Here is a 26,670-nt window from a genome sequence, read left to right on the forward strand (position 1 = left end):
ATTCAAGTCTTAAAACCAACTTCATTTTCTCTTTCTCAGTTTTACACATCATGTGCGAGGCTCTATAACTCAGCAGTGATTGGCAAATTCAAAATGTACCCCCATTACCCCCCTCCACCCCCCCGTGACCAGGGACACGAAGGTGAAGCTCTTCCGAGGTCACGTTCATCCGTGTTTAAAAAACTCAATAATTCCTTAAGTACATATACCTGTTCCTGTATGAACCGTTTGGCTTGTCCTAAAAAACGTGTAAAGTGCCAACAACACTTTCATACGGGCAAACAATATGTTTGCTTTTTTACTCCTTTAGAAATTGCCTTGTGCACTGAAATTCAACAAAGTTTTGCCTGCATCACCACCTTGAGGAGGGCTGGCCCACAATCTTTTGAAGATTTGGACCTAAGTAGCCGAAACTCAAGCCACTTAAGTCGGCGATTTGGATTGTTTTTGTGATATGAATGTTTCGTCTCTTATTTGCTTTATATGTTTATTGTGTGTTTTTCGGGAACTCTATTGGCGAGTGCTAAGACTCAGTGGGCCTCATTACGAGGTGGGCGCAAAGGGATACCGGGCACCGTTAAGGACATCGGTGCCGGTAATCCCTTTGCTCCCTATTCCGAGATCCCTTAGCGAGAGCTGCAAAGGGACCAGGGAGCAAATAACGGTACCGCAAATTGCGGTACCGTTATTAGCTCCCACCCCATTCCCATTGAGCCCCATAGGGGCTCAATGGGAATGGGGCTTGCCTTTTTCAATGGGGACTTACCGGTAAGTCCCCATTGAACCAGGGCGGACTCGGTACCGGTATGGGAGGTAGTCATGGCGCAAATAGCACCATGATTACCTCCATACTCGGAATGAGGCCCATTGTTTGAATCAGTTTTACATTCTTTGTTATCCCAGTAAATCATTTTAAAATAGAGGTCTCCTATAGCCTATTGATTCTATACATATATGTATTCTGTAGTGTATTAGGTCAACATGTAGGTAGTTAGGTAGTTCCGGTTGTAATAAATGATATACACACCAACTTGTGATATTATTTATTTTGTTTCATCATTCCTATATTTCATTTAACATTTGTGCAGCATTATCAAAAATGTATCAGTTTTACATTGCGATTTTGCGCAGTTTTATACTTCAGCACACTTGACATATTTTTCTAGACAAGGGTTTTCCCTTTGCTACACCAAGCCCAAATGCACCAGCCACCATTGCATGGGTAGTAACATTATTATATGCAGAGCAATGGTTGGAGCAGCATTTGTTGCCGAAAAAGGTGTAGGTTCGAGTGGTCAATATTTTGAATCAATGGGCTTAAACATCTTTCATTAATAAGCACAAGCAACCGAATATAGCAACGCTAGTCCTGGCAATGTAAGGCAGTTCAGGCGGGGGCTCTCCAGTGAATTGGAAATTGTGAATTTCACAGCACACATTTTCATAAAAACAGGGTAGAAATCCATACAATTTTACAATTGGTTATAGAATCTAGTAGATATTGAGTAAAGTACATTTCTATGATGTCTGTGTCCACAACATACGCCAGCACTGCGATTATATGCACCTTCATGCAGCTCTGCCAACAATATACCACAGCAGTCTCGGGAAGATAGCTCAGCGGTAACATGCTCGCCTTGGAAGCAAGAAGATACGGAGCAACATAGGTTGGAGCCCCGGGTCCGTGCTTAGAAACCTCTGGGTATTAAGCGCGTTATAAATAACCTGTCATATCATATAATTCATAGTGTAAATTACTATAATGTTGCAAACCCAGTCTTTGTCAGCATGGTCACTGTAAATCACTTTCATGAATGTTTAGCCACGATCTATACCTGTATGGTCACTGTAAATCACTTTCATGAAGCAGAGGCCACAAGATATGTCTATATAGATACTGTAACTCACTTTCATGAAGCTGCACCCTATTAATGGCCACTGTAAATCCCCTTCATGAAGCAGCAGTTGCAATCTATGCTAAATTACTTTTATGATTCCGTAGTCACAATCTATCAATGCCAGTATGGCGACTGTAAATACTTTTCATGAATGGGTAATGTGCATCACATTTATGAATCTGTAGCTTCAATATATGCCAATAACTGTCACTGTAAATCCCTTTCATGAAGTTAAATCCAAAATCTATGTCAGTAATGGTCACTGTAAAACCACTTCATGAAGCTGTGGAAGGTATCAATCCACACGGCTAGAGGGGCTGAGGGTGTGTGTGTTGGAGCACTGCATTTCTGCTGGGTAAGTTAGGGAGTTCCTGGTCAGGTAGTGTGATGAATCCCTAGATGATGAGGAAAAGCTGAGAATTTAGCGTGCACTGCTAGCACAAAGGAAATAGACAATGTAAAAGCAACCTAGGCAATGTTGCCTGCGGTGTGGGCCGCACACCCTTATATCTCATCTGGATTCTTCAAATATTACAAATATCTTCAAATATTACAACATTTTAATAATCCAGTTGGAAAATATTTGATTCGTAGGTTGTATTATTTATTCGTTAATCTTCAAAAATTGATATACTGTTGTTTTTCTATGAGAAGACATAGGGGGAAACCCCTTCCAGAGATAAGGAATATTAGGTTTTCTCTTCATTTTCTTTGCTAATAAATGTCTATAGCAATCATTATGCCACTTGTGTGTCAGTCTCCTCTTTCTGCACCCTTATATAATCTAGTTAGTTCTATAGCTTGAAGGAAACACTAAATGGAGGATGGTTAATGGAGTGTTTGAACTTGGGGAAAAGCATTGCAAGCCTTTTTAAATAAGTGGTCTTGGTCAATCAGTTTGTCGAGTCCAAAAGTAGTTTTCTAAATGACATATGTTGTCAGCAGGGTGGATGTCCCAATATTGTGACTGCCCAATATTAGTTTCAAAATCTTGTTGACTCTTTGTTTTTCCTTTTCCTTTTTAATTTCGATACAGAATCAATGAAATTAATTAACAAATCCTCCTGAAGAACCACTGAAAATTAACTGGTCAAACACGTGTTGAGGTTTCCAAAATGAGGTCTTTACATTGATTGTTAAAACAAATATGGGACAACCTTAGTATCTACAAAACAAGTAATGAAGATAAAGACAATCCGTTTACTGTGAATTTAAAGTGTACCGCAAATGAGAACTATCAGAGAATAAATATTAATTTTTGACCACCCAACTGTTTGAAAGGGTCTTCTCTTTAATTACCATGTTGGTGTGCCTTGGATAACCCCATTTAGAAACCAAGCCTTTTTAAATAAGTCTGTTTTTAATGCATTTGAGACAATGAAGCTGTGGACAGTGAAAGCGATGGCCGTAGCTGTTTGTAGATGTGTTTAAAAGGCTCCATATCCCAGTCTATCCACTTGTGGTGACAATTTACCCCTTGCACCAAACACATTCATTCATAGCTCTTGCATGCAGATGGTGGAGCAGTCTTCACACACACCGGATGACTCGCACATATATATACATGTGCACACACTGAAACACATTCACTATACACTATTTCTGTTTTAGTTACCTTGGTTCAGAAGCTACTGCGTTGATGGTCTCATAGCTCGGTGGGCATGGACAGTGGCATGATTTCCACTCCCCAGGAACTAGTTTTGGGTGGGTGCTGGCTCACCTAGTGATTTTGTAAGGAGCATGTGTGACCATGAATTGAGGAACTGTCCTGGGAGGAAAGCTTGGTCTAAGCTTGGTCTAATCATCAGTATGCAGCAGACCACAATGAGAAAAGACCCCCTACGCAAAAGAAGCAGAAATGAATTTGGTGAAATCTAGCTCTTATTCAATGAAAGAGGGCAAAAGTCTTTTTTTCACATCTCATTTTGCCAATGGGCAATGTCGACACTCTGCTTCAGGACACCCAAGGCTGTGTGATATTGACCGCACTTTAGTGCATCATGTTCCTGTTGAGACCTACTATAAACCTACAAAAGCATTAAGAAACTCCAGTAATAAATCTGGCAAATTGTGATCTCCACAAAGTGCTCTTGTCAATAAAGAAGATATATGATGTCCACTTTACGGAAGGATACCAAACTAAACATTTACACACAATGACTGAGGACATCCAGTGCTACTTTACCTAGTGGACACAGAGCTGTAATCCCCATAAACTCCTTTAGGCATACCGGCAGGTGTGGTGTACACAGAATGCTGCAGGTCATCCATCTTTCAATAATGTCCACAAAGTTCCATAGGATTCCAACAGCCACATGACATTCAGATTCTGCTCCAATGCAGCCTGCGTTGTGAGCAAAGGAGGGCTAGGTACCAACCAGGTACAGGTTAGATATTTCATGGTGGGTGTACTTCAAAGACAAAACCAGTCCCAAATGTGTCTTTGTTGTTTGATCACCTGCACAAGGTGGTGGAGTCGAGGAAGGAGGTCATGCACATTACATGAGAAACAGCTCAATTGAGATCCTCAGACAGCAATGTTAAATGGCAAGGAATGCCGCATGATGCTGATAAGGGGTTGACAAGGGAGAGCAGCAATGTTAGCACCATACAAGTGTCAGAAAAGAATATGGCTGCCCAGCACACAGTATGAAACATTTTCAAAGGTGATTCACATTATCTTCTGAAAAAAATAGGAATTACACTGGAAGGTTGCACTGGTAAGCACCACAACTGCTTTACTCCTCATACCTTGGCAAAAACATTAGCCAACCCCACAATGTCAGGGATCGTATCATAGTGTGAATATTTGATGCCACACAAATGAAAATCTTTAGATACACACAAGCCTTCCATTATCATGCATTCCATTATTTGAAGCTTTAACACATGAAAGAGAACACAGTTTCAACGTCAGTAGAAACTTATCGGGAGAGGTAGCGAACATTGATATTGATATTTTATTTCTATCGTGCTCATACACAAGTGTTTCAGAGCGCAACAAACATGTTTAGTACTCCACACCTGAACCAATGATGTGGACACTCCAATGGATCCGCCTTTGTAACATTAACATTTAACACTTGGAATTTGAATTAAGAGTTCCTTGATAGCTGGAAATATTGTTTTAATAAAAATGTTCTAAATTTCTCATTTCTAATTAATTAGATTGCTAGAATTGAACCTTGGCAAATTGCCTGTTAAGTTCCCTTTGTGTATATTGGTCTCCAAAAAGTGAACTTTATTGTGTGCATGAACATGGTTGGGTGGAATGAATTCTTACAAAGCCCTCACTTCACTGGAGGGTCTACCAGATTGTGACGTCCCGAGTGTGCATTGGGCATGCGCGAGCCTCGTCTGGGCCCGCGCATGCGTAATGGGATAAAGGAGGTCCGTGCGGCAGTTGCCGCCGGTTGATGCAACCGGCAACATCGCGTCCTGCATCTCTGTGCATGACTGTGTGTGTGTGCATGTATGAGTGGCTCCCCATACACCGCTGGGCCACACAACAACTGGCGACGAGGCGGAATGCTGCACGAGTGCTCGCGAAACACATATGGCATGTTTTAGCAGCGACGTCACGGCAGATGAGTCACGGACCCGGCGGGTGCATTCCGGCGATGTTCTAGAAGCAGGAGCACCGTGGTAGCGGCCTGAGAAGGTGCTTGTGCGCCACTGGCTCCATTTCTACTGAATTTTTGGAACTTCTGGCTATCCTCCACACACAGAGGATGGCCCATTGAAGACAGGCACCACATGAAGGGGACCTGAAAGCTGCAAAATGAAAGAAGGGGGCCACCCCACGCAGTAAGAGAAGTGAAGGTACGTGCACTACCCTCTAGAGTCAGGTTTGCGGCCTCCAGCCCATCAGGAGGTGCCTGTGCGACCTGTGAACATGACAGACAGTGGAGAGGCAGAAACTGCAGCGGTGGCGGCGAGAGCACAACAGGGAGCCTTGTTACCTATGCAAGAATTTGATGTGTCAGGCCCCCCTTCGAAACTGGGCCCAAGATGGCGGCTTTGGATAAAAAAACTGGATATGTACTTTACAGCAACGGGGATTAATGATGACAATGCAAAGAGGGCCACCTTGTTATATTCGGCAGGCCTTGAGGTGTTACGCATTTACGAGTCCCTCAACTTGCAGGTAGGCACATACGCCGAGGTGAAGAAGGCGCTGGAGAACTATTTCATACCGCTCTCGAATGTCGACTACGAGAGGTTCCTCTTCTGCGGGGAAAAGCAGAGAGAGGAGGAGTCGCTCGACCAGTTTTGTGCCCGGCTTCGAATGATGGCCACCACTTGTCGATGGGACAATGATGAGTGCATGATACGTAATCAGGTTCTACAGGGTTGCAGCTCCAGCAAACTGCGGAGACAAGTGTTAAGAGAACCAGGCTGGTCCCTGCAGCAGATATTGGACAGTGGCAGAACATTTGAGCTGGCCGAGTCCAGAGGTGCGAAAATGGACGCGGCGGTGCGTCCAGGAACATCGGAGGAAGCGTTCGCCATGGGGAAACGGTCGATGTCAAGAGACAAGTGGGGGCAGAGAAAGCAGGAAATTCGCTCTACTGCGGGGTCTGATGGCATTTGCCAGCAGTGTGGATATGATCTGCCCCACTCAGAGGAATGTCCAGCCAAAGAGAGGTCGTGTGGCAGATGCAATGGACCTGGCCATTATGCCCGAATGTGTCGCGCCCCCGCCCCGGTGTCAGTGCAGAGAGGCCCAGCCAGAGCACGTGGCGGTGGCTCGAGGAAAATGCGAAGCATCGCGGCGTTGGAGCAGGAGATACAGAGGCTGCAAATGGCAGAAGAGGAGGAGGAGGAAGAAGAAGAAGTATTCTTCATCTCGAACATTGCTTCCGGTGCCAAGAACAAGAGACAGCCTAAGTGCGTAGTGGACATCCAGGGGGTGCCGACGCAAGTGCTCATCGACACAGGTGCATGGGTCTGTGTGCTGGCCGCAGACCACTATCGGAGGATTCCGGGACCTCCGGCGCTAAGCACATCAACTGCCAAGATCTTTACGTTTGGAGGGGATACCCCCCTTCCAATTGATGGCGTGTTCATAGCGCCCGTGTCCAAGGAAGGCAAGACCATAAAGGCACGTTTCTTCGTTACGGACGTGAGCTGCCACTCGTTACTCAGCTGTGCAGCGTCCGAGGCCCTGAATTTGGTCCATTTTACGATGGCAGTTTATCAAATGGACATCGAGGTGCTGTTAAACAAATTTACAGGCATTTCTGAAGGGGTCGGAAAGTTAAAAGCACCACCGGTGCGGCTGCACATTGATAATACGATCAGGTCAACCGCCCTTAAGCACAGGCGGATTCCGTTCCACCTGAGAGAAAAGGTGGAAGAGGAGCTTCGCTTGCTGGTTAACAATGACATAAATGAAAGGGTGGAAGGGCCGACACCCTGGGTATCCCCCATAGTAGTGGCGCCAAAGCCGAAGCAGCCAGGGGCTGTGAGAATTTGTGTGGACATGCGTCTCCCCAACGCCGCAATTAAGAGGGAGAGACACCTTACGCCAACGCTGGACGATATTATAGGCGAACTACAGGGAGCGAGAGTATTTTCGAAATTAGACCTACGAGCGGGCTATCACCAGCTTGAGCTCCACCAAGACTCTAGGTTCATCACCGTCTTCACGACGCACAAGGGGCTTCACCAATTTAAACGTCTGAGTTTTGGCATCTCCTAAGCGGTGGAGGTTTTTCAGAACACTATAAGGGGGGCACTCGCAGGCCTAAAAGGGGTGTTGAACATAAGTGACGACATCTTGGTGTTTGCGGACACAGAAGCCGAGCACATGAGAAGGCTCGAGAGCACACTCAAGAGGTTGCACGACCTAGGCCTCACCTTGCACCGCCAGAAATGTGAGTTCCTCAAAGATCGGATTGGCTTCTTTGGTTTCATATTTCACGCAGCGGGTGTGTCACCGGACCCGGAGAAGATCAGGGACATTCGAGAGGCAGCAGCGCCAACATCCCCCACGGAGGTAAGAAGCTTCCTGGGGATGGTGAACTATTGTGGACGCTTTATCAAGGGCCTCGCCTCCTTATCAGAGCCCCTCAGAGCATTGACCAGAAGCGATGCAGTGTGGAAGTGGGAAGGCAAGGAACAGGAGGCGTTTCAAGCCCTCAAAAATGCCCTGTCGGATGGGGACACTATGGCCTACTTTAACCCCGCTGTAGAGTCAGAGATTGTCGTTGATGCCAGTCCGGTGGGAGTGGGGGCAGTGCTTTTGCAGCCGGATGGAAGAGGAGACATGAGACCCATTGCATACGCCAGCAAGGCCCTCTCTGATACTGAAATGCGATACTCGCAAATTGAGAGGGAGGCGCTCGCCATTTTGTGGGGCTGTCACCATTTCCGCCTATATATTTTGGGAAAGCCTGTGACAGTGGTAACAGACCACAAGCCCCTACTACCAATACCAAGAATAGAGAGGTGGATGCTGGCACTGATGGAGTATGGGGTGCGACTGATATATAGGCCAGGCACCAACAATCCGGCGGATTACCTATCACGTCACCCTGGAGAGGTGTCAGACTGCCAGGGACTACTCTGTCATGTGGTGGAGGGGGCGCTCCCCGTAGCGCTGTCGAGATGAACCATTGCCTCAGAGTCATCCAAGGATGAAGTTTTTGACATCACTAAGGAGGCTATTAGAAGTGGAGAATGGAGGGAGATGCTGCGCAACAACTCCCGGCGCCAGCAGGAGGCCCAGAGAGATCTTCAGGCACTCTGGCGGGTAAAGGAGGAGCTCTCGATCTCTGATGATGGTCTGCTACTGAGAGGGAGGCAAATCGTAATCCCGCAGACACTAAGGAGGCGGGTGCTCGAACTGGCACACATCGGACATCAAGGGGTGGTCAAAACAAAAGCGAGACTACGACCAAAGGTGTGGTTTCCGGATCTAGAAGAAAAGGTCGAGGGCTTAGTGAAAAGGTGTTTGGCTTGCCAGGCGGCGACCCCGGGAGAAAGGGCTCCCCCCATAACCTCGATGGAGCGGAGTGAGAAGCCTTGGGGGACAATCCATGTAGTCTTTGGTTCGATGGGTCGGGGCATGTATTTCCTGGTAGCCGTTGACCAATGGTCGAGATACCCGGAGCTGGAGGTGGTAGAATCGAAGGCAACAGAATTCACCACAAGGGCATTCGACAGAATGTTTGCAACACATGGTTTTCCGGAGATGCTCTGCTCCAACAACGGGCTGCCGTTTACCGGCAACCAATTTGCACAATATCTCCGTGATAGGGGAATACAGCACCGCAGAGTCTCGCCACTGTGGCCTCGCGCTAACGGAGAAGCGGAAAGAATGATGCGCACGCTGAATAAAGTGCTGAGGATCTCGGCCAACGGAGGTGATGACCTGCAGAAGAAGCTAGTGGAGTTCTTGCGGGAATATCGGACCACACCCCATCAGTCCATGGGTGTCGCCCCGGCGGAGGCACTGTTTGGGCGCTGCCCCAGAGGAATGATACCTGAAATTGAGGGTAGGAGTCCGGGCATCATAGACAATGAAAAAGTACGACAAGAGCGGGCCATACACAACCAGAAGGAAAGTGACAGACGAGGCCTGCAGGGCAAGGAGATCCGTGTCGGAGATTCAGTGCTAGTCAAAAACCGTCACCCCGAAGGGAAGCTAGCTCTACCGTTTGAACCACACCCTTGGAAGGTCACCCATGTAAAGGGGACCATGGTGACGGCCGCCTGTGAGCGTGGTATGGTCACGCGTAATGTGTCTTTCTTCAAGAAGGTGGACACATCAACAGGAATGTCCAGTCCAGAAGCCGTGCCCGCCCAGGAAGAGGGCCCTGAAGAGCTGGGTGAAAAACCCATGAACATCGGAGCCCCAGCGGCAGAGGCGAGCACGGAGGCCCCACCAGTCACGTCTAGGTATCCCTCAAGAGTGTCCAGGAGACCGCCTGCCCGTCTCAAGGACTATGTTTTGGACTCAGGGGACTGAGCTCAGGATACCGGTGGCCGTCAGAAAGTGATGGGAAGAGACCTGCGGTCAGGTCCCTCCAGTTAATGTTTTACTAAGTTAATTTCATGTTGTTGTTTGTTATTAAAGATAAAAAGGGATGTGACGTCCCGAGTGTGCACTGGGCATGCGCGAGTCTCGTCTGGGCCCATGCATGCATAATGGAATAAAGGAAGTCCGTGCGGCAGTTGCCGCCGGGTGATGCAACCGGCAACATCGCGTCCTGCATCTCTGTGCATGACTGTGTGTGTGTGCATGTATGAGTGGCTCCCCATACACCGTTGGGACACACAACACAGATGGCAGGTATAAGAGTGGGCTGCTTACATTTTGATAGCATCACTTAAATGCCATCCAATAAACATAAGTCTAGATAAAAATGCTGCAATTGTCAATATTCGCATATTGACAACCCTCAGTTACAGAGATCACTGCACTATCAGATGCATGATACTGAAATCCCTAGGCATTCACAGGTAAATGTTTTGAGATTTCCTCTTTTCAGAAAATGAATAAGACATTTAGTTAATGTGAATTCATCCCTTGCCTCTCTCTTAAAATATCACAATTGATGTTCAGCTACCCATAGAGGTCTCATGCGTGAATTAATGGATGAATGATATGATCTGATAGGTTATTTATAACGCTCTTAATACCCAGAGGTTTCTAAGCGCGGACCTGGGAATCGTACCTGTGGTGCTCCATGACATCTTGCTTCCAAGGTGAGCATGTTGCCCCTGAGCTATCCTCCCGAGCAATGATGTGAGTGTGCGTGTGACATTGGTTCATTCTTATTTACTCATCAGCTACTAATGAGATAAATGTCACAGAAGAGTGAGTGGCCTTTCCTTCCTTTACCAGCCAAAAGTGGTCCCAGAGTAATGCAAGGGGGCAGCAGGTGCATGTAATTCTGCACCAGGCGATGTTCTGCATGCACGGGCTTCAGGGAAGAAGCCACATGGAGTTGACCTCTAGGTAAGAGGAGGTTGTGGCACAGCAGATAAGCTCTCCAAATTTGCATTTTGGTCCTTTTTTGCAGCATACAATGCAATCACATGTCATTGTTGCTTTACAAAATGGCAATGCATGCTCCATGGTTTGTGCATGTTTTTTAACTTGTGGTCACACACTTTATAAGCTATGTTCAGCCTGCATACGAAATGGTTGCTGAAGCTCATAGGATCGGCTAACATTTCATCCAGGCACATCAGGCAAATACTCACTGCACAATCTGCAGGTGTGGCCCAAATTGCCACTGCAAAACCTGACAATCTCTGTGGCCGCCAGTTAGACCTCTGATTTGTATATGTTGGAGAGGCTATGTGAGCAGTGCAGTGGCATCACAGATTACTACAACACACACGGCAGAGCTTGAGATGGGGCATTATGACACTTTCGGTTGGGAGCTGCTGTCTAACATCTACTTAGCGCTAAGATCTTTCAAGGAAGCCACTCACTTTACCAAGTGGGTTAGCTGTCACCATGAATCCTGCAGCGATGTTCTCCCTCTAATGTTGCTGACCAACACTGCAAGGGACCGTGCATTTCCAGGAGATGCTGATGCAACACATATTCTGAAGGACCTGCTATCAACCTTGTGTGGTGACCCACATGTAGTTGGCTTTAAAGTTAACATTAAGTACCTGCTGCCTTTCTTTATGGACTCAAGGTGAAATTGGCTGTTTTACTTCTGTATGTCTAGGGGGAGGAGGATCTACAGTGGAAATCACTAAGAGGAAACACTGCAAATGTGCAAGGATGTTGCAGCAGCTCAAATGGAATGCAGTCAGCAGGAAGAACATCAACTAGCCCAAAATGTGTAAACTACACTGGGAGTGTCAAGCTTGAGAAGACTGACGGCATTCACAGGAAGTACATCACTGCACATCTTGAAAGGTTTGTGATCAGTGCAGATGAAGACTATGTGGAGGAGAGTCCATTGGCCACCGTCCTAAAGGATTTGAGCATCTTGCATACAGACAGGTCATCAACAGTAACGCACATCCGACCCTCAGCTGCACATAGGCTTGATGACTATCTACTGGACACTTCATCTCTGGGAAGGAATGATGACCCAACAAAGTATAGAGCAAGTGATCTTTCTACCCAGTGGCACGTGTGTGATTTCCTTTTGATTTGTGTGGAGTCGAAGAGTGTTGTTAGTGAAGCTGCACTATTGTCTCTAATCACAGAAGCCTTTCAGTACACATGTTGAACCACTAAAAATACATAAAATGAGCATTCATTTCATTGCAGAAGATTATCTATCAAAACAACATCTACCAGCCGTCACACCAGTTATGATGATGTTGATGAGTTGTCATCCATTACAATTAGGACACCGAAAAGTAGAATGGGGACGTTTTGTGGCATGTGTGACTGGGAAACGGTTACCTGTATTAGTGACTAAGAAGCCCTGACCAGTTGTTGACATACACATATCATTGAATTGTGCCAGTCATATTTTTGGATCCTGCTATTGTCTCACAATCACAAGGACCATTTGCCAAATGTTCTCAGGTTCCCTCTCACAGTGCAGTCACTCCTTAAAGTTCTAAGGCTCTCTCACAGTGTGTATCCGACCACAAAAGTTCTCTTGCAGCCACCCAATAAACACCTTGTGCTCCCACAGAGGGTGATCGATGAGTGCTAACAGTGGAGCAATGTCACCTCTTGGAGTGGCACCAGAAACAGTGGCCTACCACTGCCACTATTGCCAGTCACATTGGCACCAATTTGGCAAGCTAGACGGTTGCTGGGGCTTTCGCACAGTGTGCCGATTATGGATGTCCTGCACCCTAGCCCTGGCCTGACCTAAGACATGCCTCCTGGTCATCACCTCTGGGGGGGGGTTGCAACCAGACCACTGGAGGGATCATTGGAGGCAAAAAACGAATTTGCCCAGCAAATATCTTTGTTCCAATGGCAAACGTGGTTTTTTCAAGATCCCCAGGGAGTTATGCTTGATCTTCCTTTTTCCTCCCACTTCACCCTCTTCCCACAACATCTATGTATAGGACCTCATTCTCCACCCTCCTGATGGTCTTCGTTGATGGCAGGGTAAAATACTCCCAGATCCATGATGGCTATGTGAGGGGATAGAGGTTGCAGCCCCCTGGTACTCCTCTGACTGCTTTGCCCCCTCTGAAATGGCAGGAGCAAAGCAAACCTCATCCTCTACTACCTCCTTATTTCCCCCTCTACCTCCTGCTGCTCACTCTCAGGTAGAACCACCACCTGCTACGGCACATCCACAAGCTGGTACTACCTTTGTGGCTACTCCTGTTTGACCTCCTTCTCATCCGTATCAGCACCCCCACCCTGTTGGCTTGATACTGCTTACTCCTCAATGTCCTAACCTGAACAGGAGCCATGTCATACTTCTACTGCGGCTTTCTGCTGCCACCCCCTTCTCCAACATGAGGATCATTCCGTCATGCTCATCCACTGGCCATACCATCATTGGGGTATCAACAAGAGGTCTTGTCTGACCTGCTTCCATGGGAACCTCTCCTCGAGGGCCTCCCTCCCACCCTCTGTTCTAGTCAGGCCCACCTTCAAAGACCCTTGCCCTGCCTTGTGCCCAACCCCTTCTCTTGATGCATCCCAAATGCCTCTGAGGCCCCCGCTGAATCAGAGGATAGGCCAAGATGTGTGGCTCAGGCTTGTGAACTGGTGTCAACAAACAGCATGAGGATCCCGTCCCCTTCCACCCCCCCATTCCACCATGGGGGAATCCTTCTACTCCTGCTAGGGGAAACCCAGCTCCTCTTCATCTTCTCCTTCCATTTTCTCCCTCTTAAAGCATCTCAGGTGTGCCGTGAAAGAAGTAGAGAAAAACACAAAGAGCAAAGAGGTGAAGTTAAAAACACCCAAGAGCAAAAACTGACAATACAACACCAAGATTGCGTAAATAGGGAACTTGCTGCTCCGAAACAAGCATTACACAATAGTACATGCAACTAAAGCCTACACAATATCCGAGGTGAGCCCTGGGGAGCGGAGGCTAAATCCACTGGTGCCAGACCCACGAAGCGCGGACAGGCCCCATTGAGCCTCGCAACACCATCAGAGGGAGGCGTGTTACGTGACCGGGAGAAAGCTCCTACACGGCCCAGCGCATATATGAGGAACAGAAAGAAAGCGGGTGAGACGAGTGGCTTTGGATGAACCGCCCAGAAAGAATACGCCAGAAAGCCCAAGCGGGAAAAGATCCCAGCGGTGTAGCAAGTGAGGAGATAGGGGAGAGGGCAACAGGGGGCGTGGTGCCCCCTTCCCCGTGAGGATCTAAACCCTGCCAGAACGACAGCTCAGGCGGTGAGCCCCCATCAGCGATGTGAGCCCTGAGAGGCAGCACAGGGGCAAGCAAATGGTTGCAACAATGGTAGGGTCCTTGACACACACAATCCTGGACCAGAAGTGGGATGTGATACGCACCACTAGCATCCTGGAGGCTCACAATAGGATCCGGGAGCTGAACAGAGTCCCACAGAGTTGCCAGACCCGAGGGGCAATGAAGCTGTGGAGCCATCAGCCCACATCACACGGGCAGAAGTAGAACTCTGGTATTGGCTAGTGGTGCTCCCGGGACACAGGGAGCACTACCAACTTGGAGGGCATGAGCAGACTGGTGGTAGGTCCCCAGTACTCCACACGATACGGGATAACGACCAATTCTCCCTGGCCATAGGGTGGTTGCTGTTCTCCCCTCAAATCATAACATCGATCGCTTGTTTGCAGAAAGCATCAAGGATATCATATTGCCCACCAACATCTTCCGGACCAACAAGAGGGGCTTTCTTGCACCAATGCAGATCTGGCAGCGGCCTATTTCCCAGCTGCTCAGACAGAGGCACATCCTATCAATACTGGTACCTACCATCACTCTGAAAGGGTCCTCCACTGCCATTTTCAGAACCTGGTATCCCCTGGTGAATTCGCCCTGGGTTGGTCCCAGTGAGACCCCAAGAGGACCACGCCCCCCCCCGCAAAAACAAAAACCTTGACTGGGCGGATATACCTGCATCATCTGCTTAACGACTCAGTACTGAGAGACTAGCATTTCCCACTGCCGGGTCAACCGGCCAGCTGCAGCATCATGTCAAAAGCACAAAAGTCCAATAAACAGCAATCCTAATTGCATTTTGAGACTGCTACACACTCTAGACCATCCAGGTGTGATGAGGGGCCCGCGAGGGATCTTCACAGATCGAAAAACCAGATCCTGGTGATGTATTCTGTGATATTAAAGCTATGGTAGGAAAGGTGCAAGCTAGCATCCAATCACTCCATGGCAAAATGGACACATTAACATGCAAAGTCGACCATATGCATGTATGCTTGGACAGACATGGTGAACGGCTGGATGAGGCTGAGAGCAGAATATCCACGGTCAATGACGGGACTAATACAGGAGTTAGAGACCTAGCTGAGCTCAGGCGCACAATGAAAGAAATTCTGGATAAACGGGATGACCTGGAATCCCGATCCTGGGGAAATAAACTAAGGATAATAGGAGTACTGGAGACAGCGGACAAACGCAACATGGAGGCAATGGGCGAGAACCTACTGAAAGAGGTTCTTGGCAATGAGGACTTCTCGGGTGTATTTAGCGTGGAGAGAGCCCACCGCAGACCCAGTGGTAGGAAATCTATACCAGTGGCACCTGCCCGCCCGCTGATAGCTCGATTGCTGAATTACCGAGATAGAGAAGCAGAAGTCTGGAAGGCCAGAGAAAGAGGTACCCTGAGATTTCAAGGTGCACAGATCCGTTGGTTTCCAGACTTTTCGGATAGGGTACAATCCTCCAGGAAGACCTTTATAGACATAAAGAGAAGGTTCAGGGAGAGACACATTAAATATGCTATGCTGTTTCCATTGAAACTGAGAATTGAACCCAATGGCAGGACGCAATTTTTCCACACTACAGGAGCCAAACTCCTTCCTAGAATTTCTACTAAGGGCCCTCGAGACAGAGGCAATAATGACTAATCGAACACTATCCTGGATGGTTCACAAGATGTGAAACAAAGGAATTAAGTGGCTGCCGATACATCACAGCAGCTGAAACATTACCTACAAACTGGGTTACTGGGATGACTGGGTTCTGATGAGCCCCCTCCCCTCCCAAGCGTGGGCAAACGTATGTTTGGGAGGAAGGGGAGGGAGGGAACTGGCGAGTTGGGGTTGCTGGTGGGAGTGGGGGATGCTATAGTTGGGGCTAAAGGTGGGATTCATCAGCAAGATCTGAAAGTACATAGCACTGTGGTACAGGGCACACTGGTAAATGGGCAATACGTGGCAGAAAAGTTATTGGGATTAAGCAATGGCCAGGTCACTTAGGAATATCACATGGAATGTGAGGGGCCTGAACTGTCCATTGAAAGGGCATAGGGTATTACTATACTTGCAAAGACATTGTGTGGGATTAGGGTTCCTACAGGAGACTGACATCGGACACAGAGTCAAAATTTCGGAAAAGCTGGGGATGTCACAGCTAATTCTTTTCGTATTCATCATACTCAAGAGGGGTGTGTATTCTCATTCACAACTCAGTGGGGTTCAGCTTAACTACAATGGTCAAAGACCAGGAGGGGGGGGGGGTGTCTGGTGATGCAAGGAACCATACAGGGCCAATTGTATACTCTGATTAACTACTATAGCCCAAACCAATAATGCGACGGAAAAACTGGGGTGGATTGATTGCCACCTAGGGGAAATGTCACATCGGGAAATAATCTGGGCTGGGGATTTTAACACGGTCATGGAACAGGGCCAAGACCGCACAGGAGGCGCACACCATCAGATACCCAGGATGACTGGGAAACTCAAGGACATGTGCTCGATGTGGTAGATCGCAGATATATGGAGGGTCAGAAATCAAGTGACATTGGATTACACATACCACTCCTGTGTGCACAACTCAGCATCTCGACTGGACTACTTTTTGATCTCCCCCAAATTGATGGGCGAGTTGTTTGTGGTACCAACGCTGGCTCAGCATACAAAGGATTTTCTGCAGAATAATTTTTTACATAATAAGAGTCGCTTAGGCTCCATTTCCTATAGAGCAAGATTTAACAAGTTGTGCTTGACTTACTGCACAGCTAGTTGTTGGAACTTTGGGAACAACCAGATGCAAGTCTCCCAATATGGCTGAAGTTTAATCCGTGCTCCCCTAGGTTAAAGTGCAGACTAGGATTTGCCCAGCACGGTACACATTAAACAGGAGACCACAGCCAACAGAACCGAAAGAAGTATGTGCACACGCCAGCGTTTTCCAAACAGACACAATTGTGCCACACTAAAACAAATAAAACGTAAGGTAGTGCCTGTTTTACTGCCTTTCACAATGGTGTAGGTGTAGGTTTGGAAAAAAGGCAAAGATCAAGTAGTGGCCAGAGACTGCATCCATTTTTACAGTATTCTTAAGTGAAGTATTCATACCCTTTCAGTCGGGATCCATCGTCTGCCCCTTTCTGCTCACTTCCCGTGGAAGGCGCTGAATCATTTTTATCTTCTGTTATTGGCTGGGGTTGGTCTTTTTTCTTGCCTTTGTCACCCTTAACTTGTAGAGGATCTTTGAAAAGAAAAGAAAACGAAAATCAGTATCGCCAATCACAGATGAAGGACGCTGACAATTTACAGCTGACAAGGGAACTAGGCAAGTCCCAAGGATCCCTGCCCACTGCATTGGAAAGGTCAGCGCCATGCCCAGTGAAATACCACTGTTGACAATGATGTCTTGCTCATGGCAGCTGCTGCCCTTTCTCACTAAATAACCATTCTGAGTCACAGGAGCATTAGCAATTGAATCTTAACGCTTTATCATACTTCACATAATTAGTAATTTTGAACAGACACCATTTTGCTTCGAAAAGTAGGGCAAGTCCCATACTCCTTAGTCACATGAATTGAGAACAGTATATATTGCAGTACAACATAGAAAACCACCCATGTTCATTACCCATTATATGTCTCATAGTTAGGGTTGCCTCTCCTGAAGAAGAATAAACACATCAATAGCCCGCACTGGCAATCTGTGAAAGGTTTTATAATGGTACGTGCAGTGAAGTGCCTATTACAGCATCTAAATGAAGCAGTGTAACCGAGCACAGCAGACTCACTATTCACCTGAAGGGATCTGCGGCACTGTGGACAGGACAGAGAGTAGCGGTGAGGGGGAGCACAGTTTAAGTGAGAGAAGAAGGCACAGGTATATGGTTGGTTGGTGAAAAGCCAAGAATCTGAGAAGCAGACCGTTCAGAGCCAGGTGAGGGATATTATCTGTTCGCAGATTCCTGACTGAAAGATGGTGAGTGAGGGCAAAGACGAGCGAACCAGCACATGTCAAAGCCGCTGGGCATGAACTAAGATCGAGAAAGGGTGAGAGTGTCAGAGGCCAGTTTGAGGGGCCAGACTATACGTGAACATGGCAAGTACATACACCAGTCTATTATGCAGTTAAGTATAGTGTCAGTGAGATAGCCCAAGAGCACGAGGCGTGAGAGACCGCAGACATTGTGAGGACATGCAGACAGTGAAGCTGCACGACAGTCAGAAGCTCACACCAGTTACTCGATGCTGTGAAGCAACAGAGGTAGTGGTAGGCCTGGGAGTCAGAGGCAGGTGCAAGGTGCCAGGCTCTGGTGGGACAAAGTCATTAGGAAGTGGGTACAAGGCACATGCAGCAATAAAGGAACAGAGCTTCTGAGCAGCGTCACTTCATCACTCTAGAACAACATGAGAAAACTGACCAACCAGACACTATCACTGCGATACTCAGTTTCTCCCCTTTGGCCAACCAAATCAAGATGTAAGTGATCAAACTATGGCCTATCTTGAACGTGGGCTCATCCAACATCTGACCACCTAGATTCGCTATGAAGCAAAGACGGAACCTTTGAGATTCCCTTGTCAACACATATAAAGAAATAGAGGAGAGAGCAGCTGACACTATGGAATCAACCCGGCCCAGTAGGACACGCCCCATCTGGCCAATGTAGTGTGCGTGCACATACCAGTAGTAAGTCGATCGATATAGGGTGGCATTACCCCTGGAATCAAAAGATCTTTACAAATTGCAATATTAGCAACGTTATCTACATCATTACGTGCCCTTGCAATTTAAGATATGTGGGGATGACAACCCGGTCTGTTAAAACACCTCTTGGGGAACACTGATCCTGTATTAGGACAAAAACGGTCACTGCACCTCTTGTTGAACATTTCCTTCTTAAGGGACATTGTCCCTCTCATTTTACATGGACCATTATGGAGAGAATTGTGGTCCCTCGCAGAGGAGGTGACCTGCATGCATCACTCTATAGAAGAGAACAACTGTGGATTTTCCAGCTCCGCACAGACAGCATCGGTCTTAATGAGCATGCCAGCTGGCAAACACTGGCAACTTTGTAGGCCGGAACCCCTCATGCACACTTCACCGACTAGCAGACAGTATTACCAACCTGTTTAAGATCATAAATGCACCATTAAATAGACAAATTAAGTTTATATTTTTTCGCTTCTGTAGCAATTTGCCCTTTTGGCTACATGAGTTTCGACCTCTGTGGACCTGAAGGCAATATTAAAAAATGATGAGACTGTCGCTCAATATAAACTGTCAAATGTAACATACATAAGCCCCAATAATTAAGACATTGTGTTATCAAACAAAATAATTCCATAGGAATAAATAATATTTAAGAAACAAAACCCAAAAAGGCAAATATATGGGAAAATAAAAGGAAGAGAAATGAAGAGAAAAGAGAATATTGCGTTAGGTGAATTTTTGCGGTAATAAACAAGAATTCCAATCAATGTTCATCATCTATCAGTCAGCGTGAGCTGATAAGTGGCTTATTGGATTATTTTATCTTAATTCATCAATGAATTGCATGCAACATTAATCAATACATCATTAGAATTATAAACGTTATGCAATGGACTAATAGATGTCCCCAGGGTGCTGAGTCCTCTAGATACACTGGGCTCATCATGTACAAGCTGCAGACCTCAAAAACTATCTTGACTTACTTCATCCATGTATTACATGCGTCATTTATCTATTCATCATTGGAATGGTAAACCCTATGCTGTGCATAAATAAATGTGCATGAGATGCTGCGTCCTTAAATAATACTGGACTCATTGTGCACAGTATAGTGACCTCAGAGAGGTCCAGTTTAATCCAAGTTAGAAGTGTGTGCTTTCGGGAGGTACTTTCTTAGATTACAGGCAATTTGACTCGTAATACTTAATGAGTGCCATATCGACTCATAACATTTAACGAGTCCCAGATCTGATTCTATTCAATATGGAATTTAACATCTCTTATTACCTGCAATTACAATGCAACCAGAGGGTCTTTTTAACACTAGGAACGCGCTGGCAATAGTGGTGTTACAATTATTTACATGTCTCAGCGCACGTATTATGTGCATGATGCCACTTCTCCAACATAAACACAAGCCTTGATGGTGCCGCAGAGCATTTGCACGTGGACGCCAGACAGGCCGGGTACTGCATCGTCAGGAAGCCAACAGGACGGAGGGGTTCACATCTAACAGTAAGGTATTTGCATCACTGAGGTGGTTCTCAACTGCTATTAATGATAACACCAAGGGCCATTTCGCTAACAGCAATTGGACTATTGATCTACTCTAGGAATATGGACTGTGGGGACTTAATCTAGCGGGAAGCTTCAATTTTGAGGACAATCTATTACACAAACACGTACTAGATATAACAAGAAGTGGTGAGTTACTTTGCTGCCTTAAATAAGTGTTTATGGTTCACTCAAATAATATTTTGATACCAAATGTTGGAAAGAAATCCTTTGCCACCCTCAGTGATGCGGTCATACATCTTGGCCTTGTTATACTTGCAGCACAGCATCCTTCTAAATTGGTGATCGCATGGACATTTGACTGTGCATTGGCACTTTGCCATCTCTTTGAATATTGGGAACTTGATACCCCGAGTGGGTAAGTAGTTAAATGAAAGTTGACGTGTATCTTTGATGAATTTGTAACAGCTTGAATGGAATAGTCCCACCACTGTCATAGTCTGTGACCGGCAATTAGCTATTGAATAATATGTTCAATATAGGTTACTTAGTTGGCTTTAGACGATAGTGCCCACACTTCTAACTTGGATTTAGCAGCACCCAAGTGTCCCGCACTCAGATCTCTGAGGTCATTACACTGTGCATAATGAGTCCAGTATTATTTAAGGACGCATCTCATGCACATTTATTTATGCACAGCATAGGATTTACAATTCCAATGATGTGTACATAAATTTCGCATGTATTACATGGATGAAGTATGTAAAGATAATTTTTGAGGTCCGCAGCTTGTGCATACTGAGCCTAGTGTATTTAGAGGACTCAGCACACTAGGAATGTCTATTAGTCCAGAGTATAACGTTTATCATTCTAATGATGTATTGATTAATGATGCATGCAATTCATTGATGAATTAAGATAACATAATCCAATATGCCACTAATCAGCTCAGCTCTGACTTACAGATGACGAACTTTGATTGGAATTCATGTTTCTTACTGCAAGAATTCACCTAACGCAATATTGTCTCTTTTCTCACCTTTATTTTCCCCTATATTTCCTTTTTTGGGTTTTGTTTCTAAAATATGATTTATTCCTATGGAATTATTTTGTATGATAATAACACAATATCTTAATTATTGGGGCTTATGTATGTTACATTTGACAGTTTATATTGAGCGACAGTCTGTTATAATTTTTTAATATTGCCTTGAAGAAGACCACAGCGGTCGATACACGTGTTGGCAAAAGGGCAAATTGCTACAGAGGCGAAAAATAAAAACTTAATTTGTCTTTTCAACTAATGGTGAATTTATGAGCTTATACATATACCTCAATTGGTTGACACACTGGACTGCCTGCATAAGTGGATTGACACTGGCACACATGGTTTTAGTTCTTTGTTGAACATCTAGGCAGGGGTTAGCCTAAGAGTGCCAGCATCTGCAGCTGCTTCACTCACTCTCAAGTTACTAAGTACATATTTCCAAACTCAAGCGCCCGGATATACCTGGCCATACCCCATGATAAACTTTGTTAAGTATTACCAACCTGGCTGTTCAGTTTAGAGAGTAACAGATTATGGTGCACATGGGGAAAGGGCACACATGTCACAGCCAGACTTTGTTACCGGTTTACCCATGCATCCCATGGACATACGTACTAGTACCACCATTTGGACTGAGTGGCCACATCTCTTGAGATAGGCACCCCGTCATAACACAGAGAGCTCCACCAAACACTGGAGTGGATTCCAACTGCATTGGTGTCACTACAATATGCACAAACAGGCAAGAATCAACCACAAAAACAAATAACTAGATACTATTTTTTATAGTGAGACGCAATTCTTCCAGCAGTGACAAACTGCCTCGTGGAAAATTCCAATATAATTGCATCCGCATTCATAATTAATACTCCCTTATGTATAGCTATAAATGCACAAGTGTTTTTAAAAACGCTGCCTTTATTTATTAGAGCAATAAAGCTGTGCAAGTGGATGAAATAACTGCTATGACGTAGGTCTGGCAAAGCACAGCAGAGGAAAAGGGGGTTAATTGCCTCAGGAGCATGTGCATGATCTTTGCGAATGAGCAGAAAAGGTTTTCTATTTGGTTGTGTACGCAAGCCACTAATGCTCTTAAGCAATAATTACCACTGGCAGGATGTACCAATGAGTAACAGCGTGCTATACAGAGTTAAACTGTAAGAGCCTTGAACGAAGGCTGGCAGGGAGGTTTCGTGCCGTATCAACATGCTTAGATGAGTGCCGCCGGCCGGTTGAGGCAAAACTCATAACACCCGCTGGAAACACAACCTGTCCATGAATGAGAAGGAACAGAAACGCGTTAGAGTCCTTTTTCAATGTTCATTATCACCACGGAAATAATAGAGTTGGCATGGACCATTTTCAAGGAGTGTGAATTTTCCAATGCAAAATTAAAAATTAAAAAAGGACTCCAAAAATAATGATTGATTATTTATTTGCAGTCATGTTGTAAGGGTGAAACAATGAAACAAACTGCGCATATTAGCACGGAGCAAAAATGAGAGAAGGGAGTGGAAACTAGTGCGAAGACTTGTATTGACGATATGGTGCCAGCGTTGACATACAAGGTAAGCAGGCATTAAGAAGCACGTCGAGAAGCTGCAGCACTTATAAGCATAGATTGTTAATGAAAAGGAAATTCTAAGTTTGACTCATATTATAAACCTAAAGAAATGTAAACGACGTTGTAATAGGACAGGGCTAAATTGACTAGTAAGGTTCTCTTCACAATAGTATGCTGCTCCTTTCTGTTGTGTATCACCCATTTAACTGTGGGCGTATTGCCCCTTTAAGAAGACGAGTCATGACTCGTCCCAATAAAAGGGGCTCTGCTGGCACGTGAGGGGGACTGCAGCAGAGCCCCAGGAAGTGGCAACTCTGACTTTGTGTCTTATTGTGACCTGGTCCGACATGTGCACATGGCCTGTGTGGTAGCCCCGGCCTGGGTGCCACCAGAGCCGAGGCTAGTGTCAGCTGGGTGCCGCCAGCACATGTGTCCAAGTCCCGTGATCCAGACTTTGCAGGGAGCCCCCTGCGGTGCCCCGAGATTGGGCCGCCACATTGGCAACGACGAGGTCCGGGCCCCATGCATTAAGGTGCGCGGGCTGCTCGAGGCCTGTTTTCACCACCACACAAACGGCATCGGCAGCGTGGTGGAGAGAGGCGCATAGGCCACAGTGGTGAGGAGGCATGGCCTAGGGACAAGAGGGCCCGCAGGCGGTGAAAGTAGATGCTGCTGGCTGGTGACCACGGCCTATCCACGTAAGGAGGAGCCAGGAGAGGCTGTGGCTGTGCGCTACCAACCCCTGGAGGGTGCGCGCTCTGTACCAGAGTTTGTGGATACACGGTAGGCAGCTCTGGAAGGGAAAAGGAGAGACACGTGAGCGTCTGCAGCCCTAATGTGGGAGACACTGGGAGGCACAAAGTTAAACCATGTGTATCGTGTGGGGTTGATCTCTAGGCCCGGGCCGAGCGGCGGTGTGAAAAATACAAAGAAGGTGGGCCCATGGCGGTGAGACAAAGGAGGCACGGAAAAGCCAGCGTGTGCTCACACTGTGTCCCCCATCAAAGGGAAAGGACATGGGAGGGGGCTACAGTCTGTGTTTGTTGCATTTAGGGCAGGAGTCACGAAATGGCCTGCATCCATCACATGCACATGGAGCAGGCACCAGGTGAGGGTGTACCCCACCATTGGGGGTTAGAGGGGTGCAAGCATGGCCCCAGAAAGCCCATCAACCGCCCCAGATTGGAGCCTGCCTTGCGGTCCCAGCAGAAGAAAAAAAAAAAAAGGACTCCAGATCCAGCCACAGAGAGGGCTGCACTCTGCATCAAGCAACAGGGCCCACACGAGGCGACGCCACAGGGTAGTGGCTCTAAGTGAGTGCTTGTGTGCCATTGTGGTAAGGACCTGTGCGACGTGGAGTACCAATCATGGGGGATGAGGACAATTAAGGGGCATATCGACAGAATGTACAGCTTGAGCCCCTTTATCCCTTTGATGTGGCAGGAGCACCTGCCAGCCTGGGACCTCGGTGTACGGCCTGGGTGGGAAACCTCGAGCTATTCTTCGAGACCGTCAAGATCAAGGAAAGGGCGAAATGGCCAACTCTCCTGTATTCAGGCAGTCCAGCGGTCTAGAGACTGTTCAAGACCTTGCAGCCCAGTGACCAATCATATGACGCAGCCATTGCCAAACTGAACAAATACTTCATGACCATGATCAAACGGGATTATAAACGGCTCAGGATGAGATGCGAGAGACAAGATAAAGGGGAGAGCCTTGATGCATTTCATGGCATCGCGTTGTCTTGCGCTCTGGGCAACCTTTAGGATGACTAGATCAGGGCTCAGATAATCTATGGCTGCAGCTCTGCCAAACTGTGGAAGCGGGTCCTGAGGGAGCCAGGACTGAGCCTCGACTAAATCCTAGAACTGGGCCGCGGCCAGGATCTGGTGGAGGTGCGTGCCTCGGCTATGGACATCTCCAGGCAGCAGCTCAAGTTAGAAGGCCCCATGCAATGGGTGAAGTTGGAGGAGGTGTTGTCCTTAGGCAAATGGCAAGGAGGTAGGCCAACAAGAAAAGGGGAGTGGCCATGAAGAGAGCCAGGTGCGACTCTATGCCCTCCGTGTGGATGGGGCCTCCTGCACGCGCATGAGTTCCCAGCCAAAGGACATACATGCGGGAGGTGCGGAAAAGAAGATCATTTTGCACAGGTGGTAGCAGATGCCCAGATTTTATTTTTTTGACTCTGAAAAGAGTAAATGTGATTTTTTTGTGGTATTTTCCCTATGTAATCCAATTTGAAGCGTATAATTGACACATTTCACTAAAGCCTGTTTTTGAGGTATTCGGGCCTTTCTTTAGCTAAATATATTGGACAACTAATTAGTCACGCCAAAACTATTCAACATAGGCAAAGGTATAAAAATACCAATTATGAGGAAGGACCCAGGTGCGAATTTCTTTACAGCCGTAAACACGTGCAGGGCAAGCTTGGCGCATTTAGTAGCATTACCTTTACCTCCTCCATGCTCTGAGAAGGAAGAACTTCTGCAGTTTGCGCAAGTGTGTTCTAATATTCTTAAAACACTTGATGACCCTAACAATAAACCTATGGAGCCTATAGATACCTCCCAGTCACTGTTTGCAGAAGAACACTCCATCAATATGGAGAAAGGTTCACTAAAGCAACAGTGGGGGGATGCGGCTTCAAAGTTTAATATTGCCTCCAACCTAAATGATTCATTCTGTGACACCCCCAGTGTTTTTCACACTGCTGATTTTGATCTCATGGGCTTATCGACTAACCTTGAGGGACCTTCGGACAAGGGTGGGGGGGGGGGGTTAAAAAAATCCCGATATTTGTACTATGATGGGGATTTTCAATAGACTCATTTTGTATGAATTGAGGCGACAGATGGAAGTGCTAGTCAAAATCAACACCTGCGTGGATCAGATCCCCCTAAGAGTTTGTGAATCACTGCAAAACTTGCTTACTACTCTGAAAACAGTCATGGAAGCAAAAATGGGGACGATGAGTCTTGAACCGATATTAATACCGTCTATATCTAAACCCCACACTATTGAGGAAATAATTACAAAACCAAATTCTCAATCACTTAAGGTGAGGGATGAAACTGATGAAGCTGGAGTAAAGGCTATGTTAATAAGCCCTAAGATCCCGGAAAATGAAGGGGACCAGGAAATAGGTATAAAACAGAAAAACATGTTAAATAAAAAACAAGAAAAAAAAGGTTATGACAAATGAAAAACAAACAGAGGAAATGCCATGGCTAATTCTTCATGAAAATTCTTAAGAGATCCTAAATTTAAAAATTCCATTTTGGAAGCCAGAGATGACATGGAGAGCTCGGATTTGCAACCTGCAATTATTGAGGTGGGTGTGAAGCAGAGTGCTCCCAAGCAATCTATTTCAAGTATTCAGGCTCCTGAAGATGAATATTGTGAGGCTGGGGACTCGCTGTCAGAAGTAATGAAAAAGAAAGAGTCCTGTGACATATCAACCTTAAAAACTGGGTTGGATGACATTTTTGAAATATTTAAGACAAATTCGATAGGAACTGGGAGATCTTTTAACACAATTCATGTCTGTGCGAATACTATCAAAGTCCCTAAAGAAAATATGGGTATATTAAACCATAT

At 46.3% G+C, this 26,670-nt stretch overlaps 1 protein-coding gene across 6 annotated transcripts in view; it reads right to left on the minus strand.

Moving 5' to 3' along the window:
• The window catches only part of SYTL5 (synaptotagmin like 5), an 885,600-nt gene that overhangs the window by 479,645 nt on the left and 379,285 nt on the right, over window positions 1-26,670 (minus strand). For all 6 annotated transcript variants that reach the window (XM_069636554.1, XM_069636560.1, XM_069636555.1 and 3 more), the window contains one exon: window positions 17,338-17,470. In XM_069636554.1, coding sequence (XP_069492655.1) covers window positions 17,338-17,470 — 133 coding nt within the window. The remainder of the gene's footprint in view (window positions 1-17,337; window positions 17,471-26,670) is intronic.

Source organism: Ambystoma mexicanum, chromosome 7p (assembly GCF_040938575.1).
Source record: "Ambystoma mexicanum isolate Mex_15411 chromosome 7p, UKY_AmexF1_1, whole genome shotgun sequence".
Lineage (NCBI taxonomy): Eukaryota > Metazoa > Chordata > Amphibia > Caudata > Ambystomatidae > Ambystoma > Ambystoma mexicanum.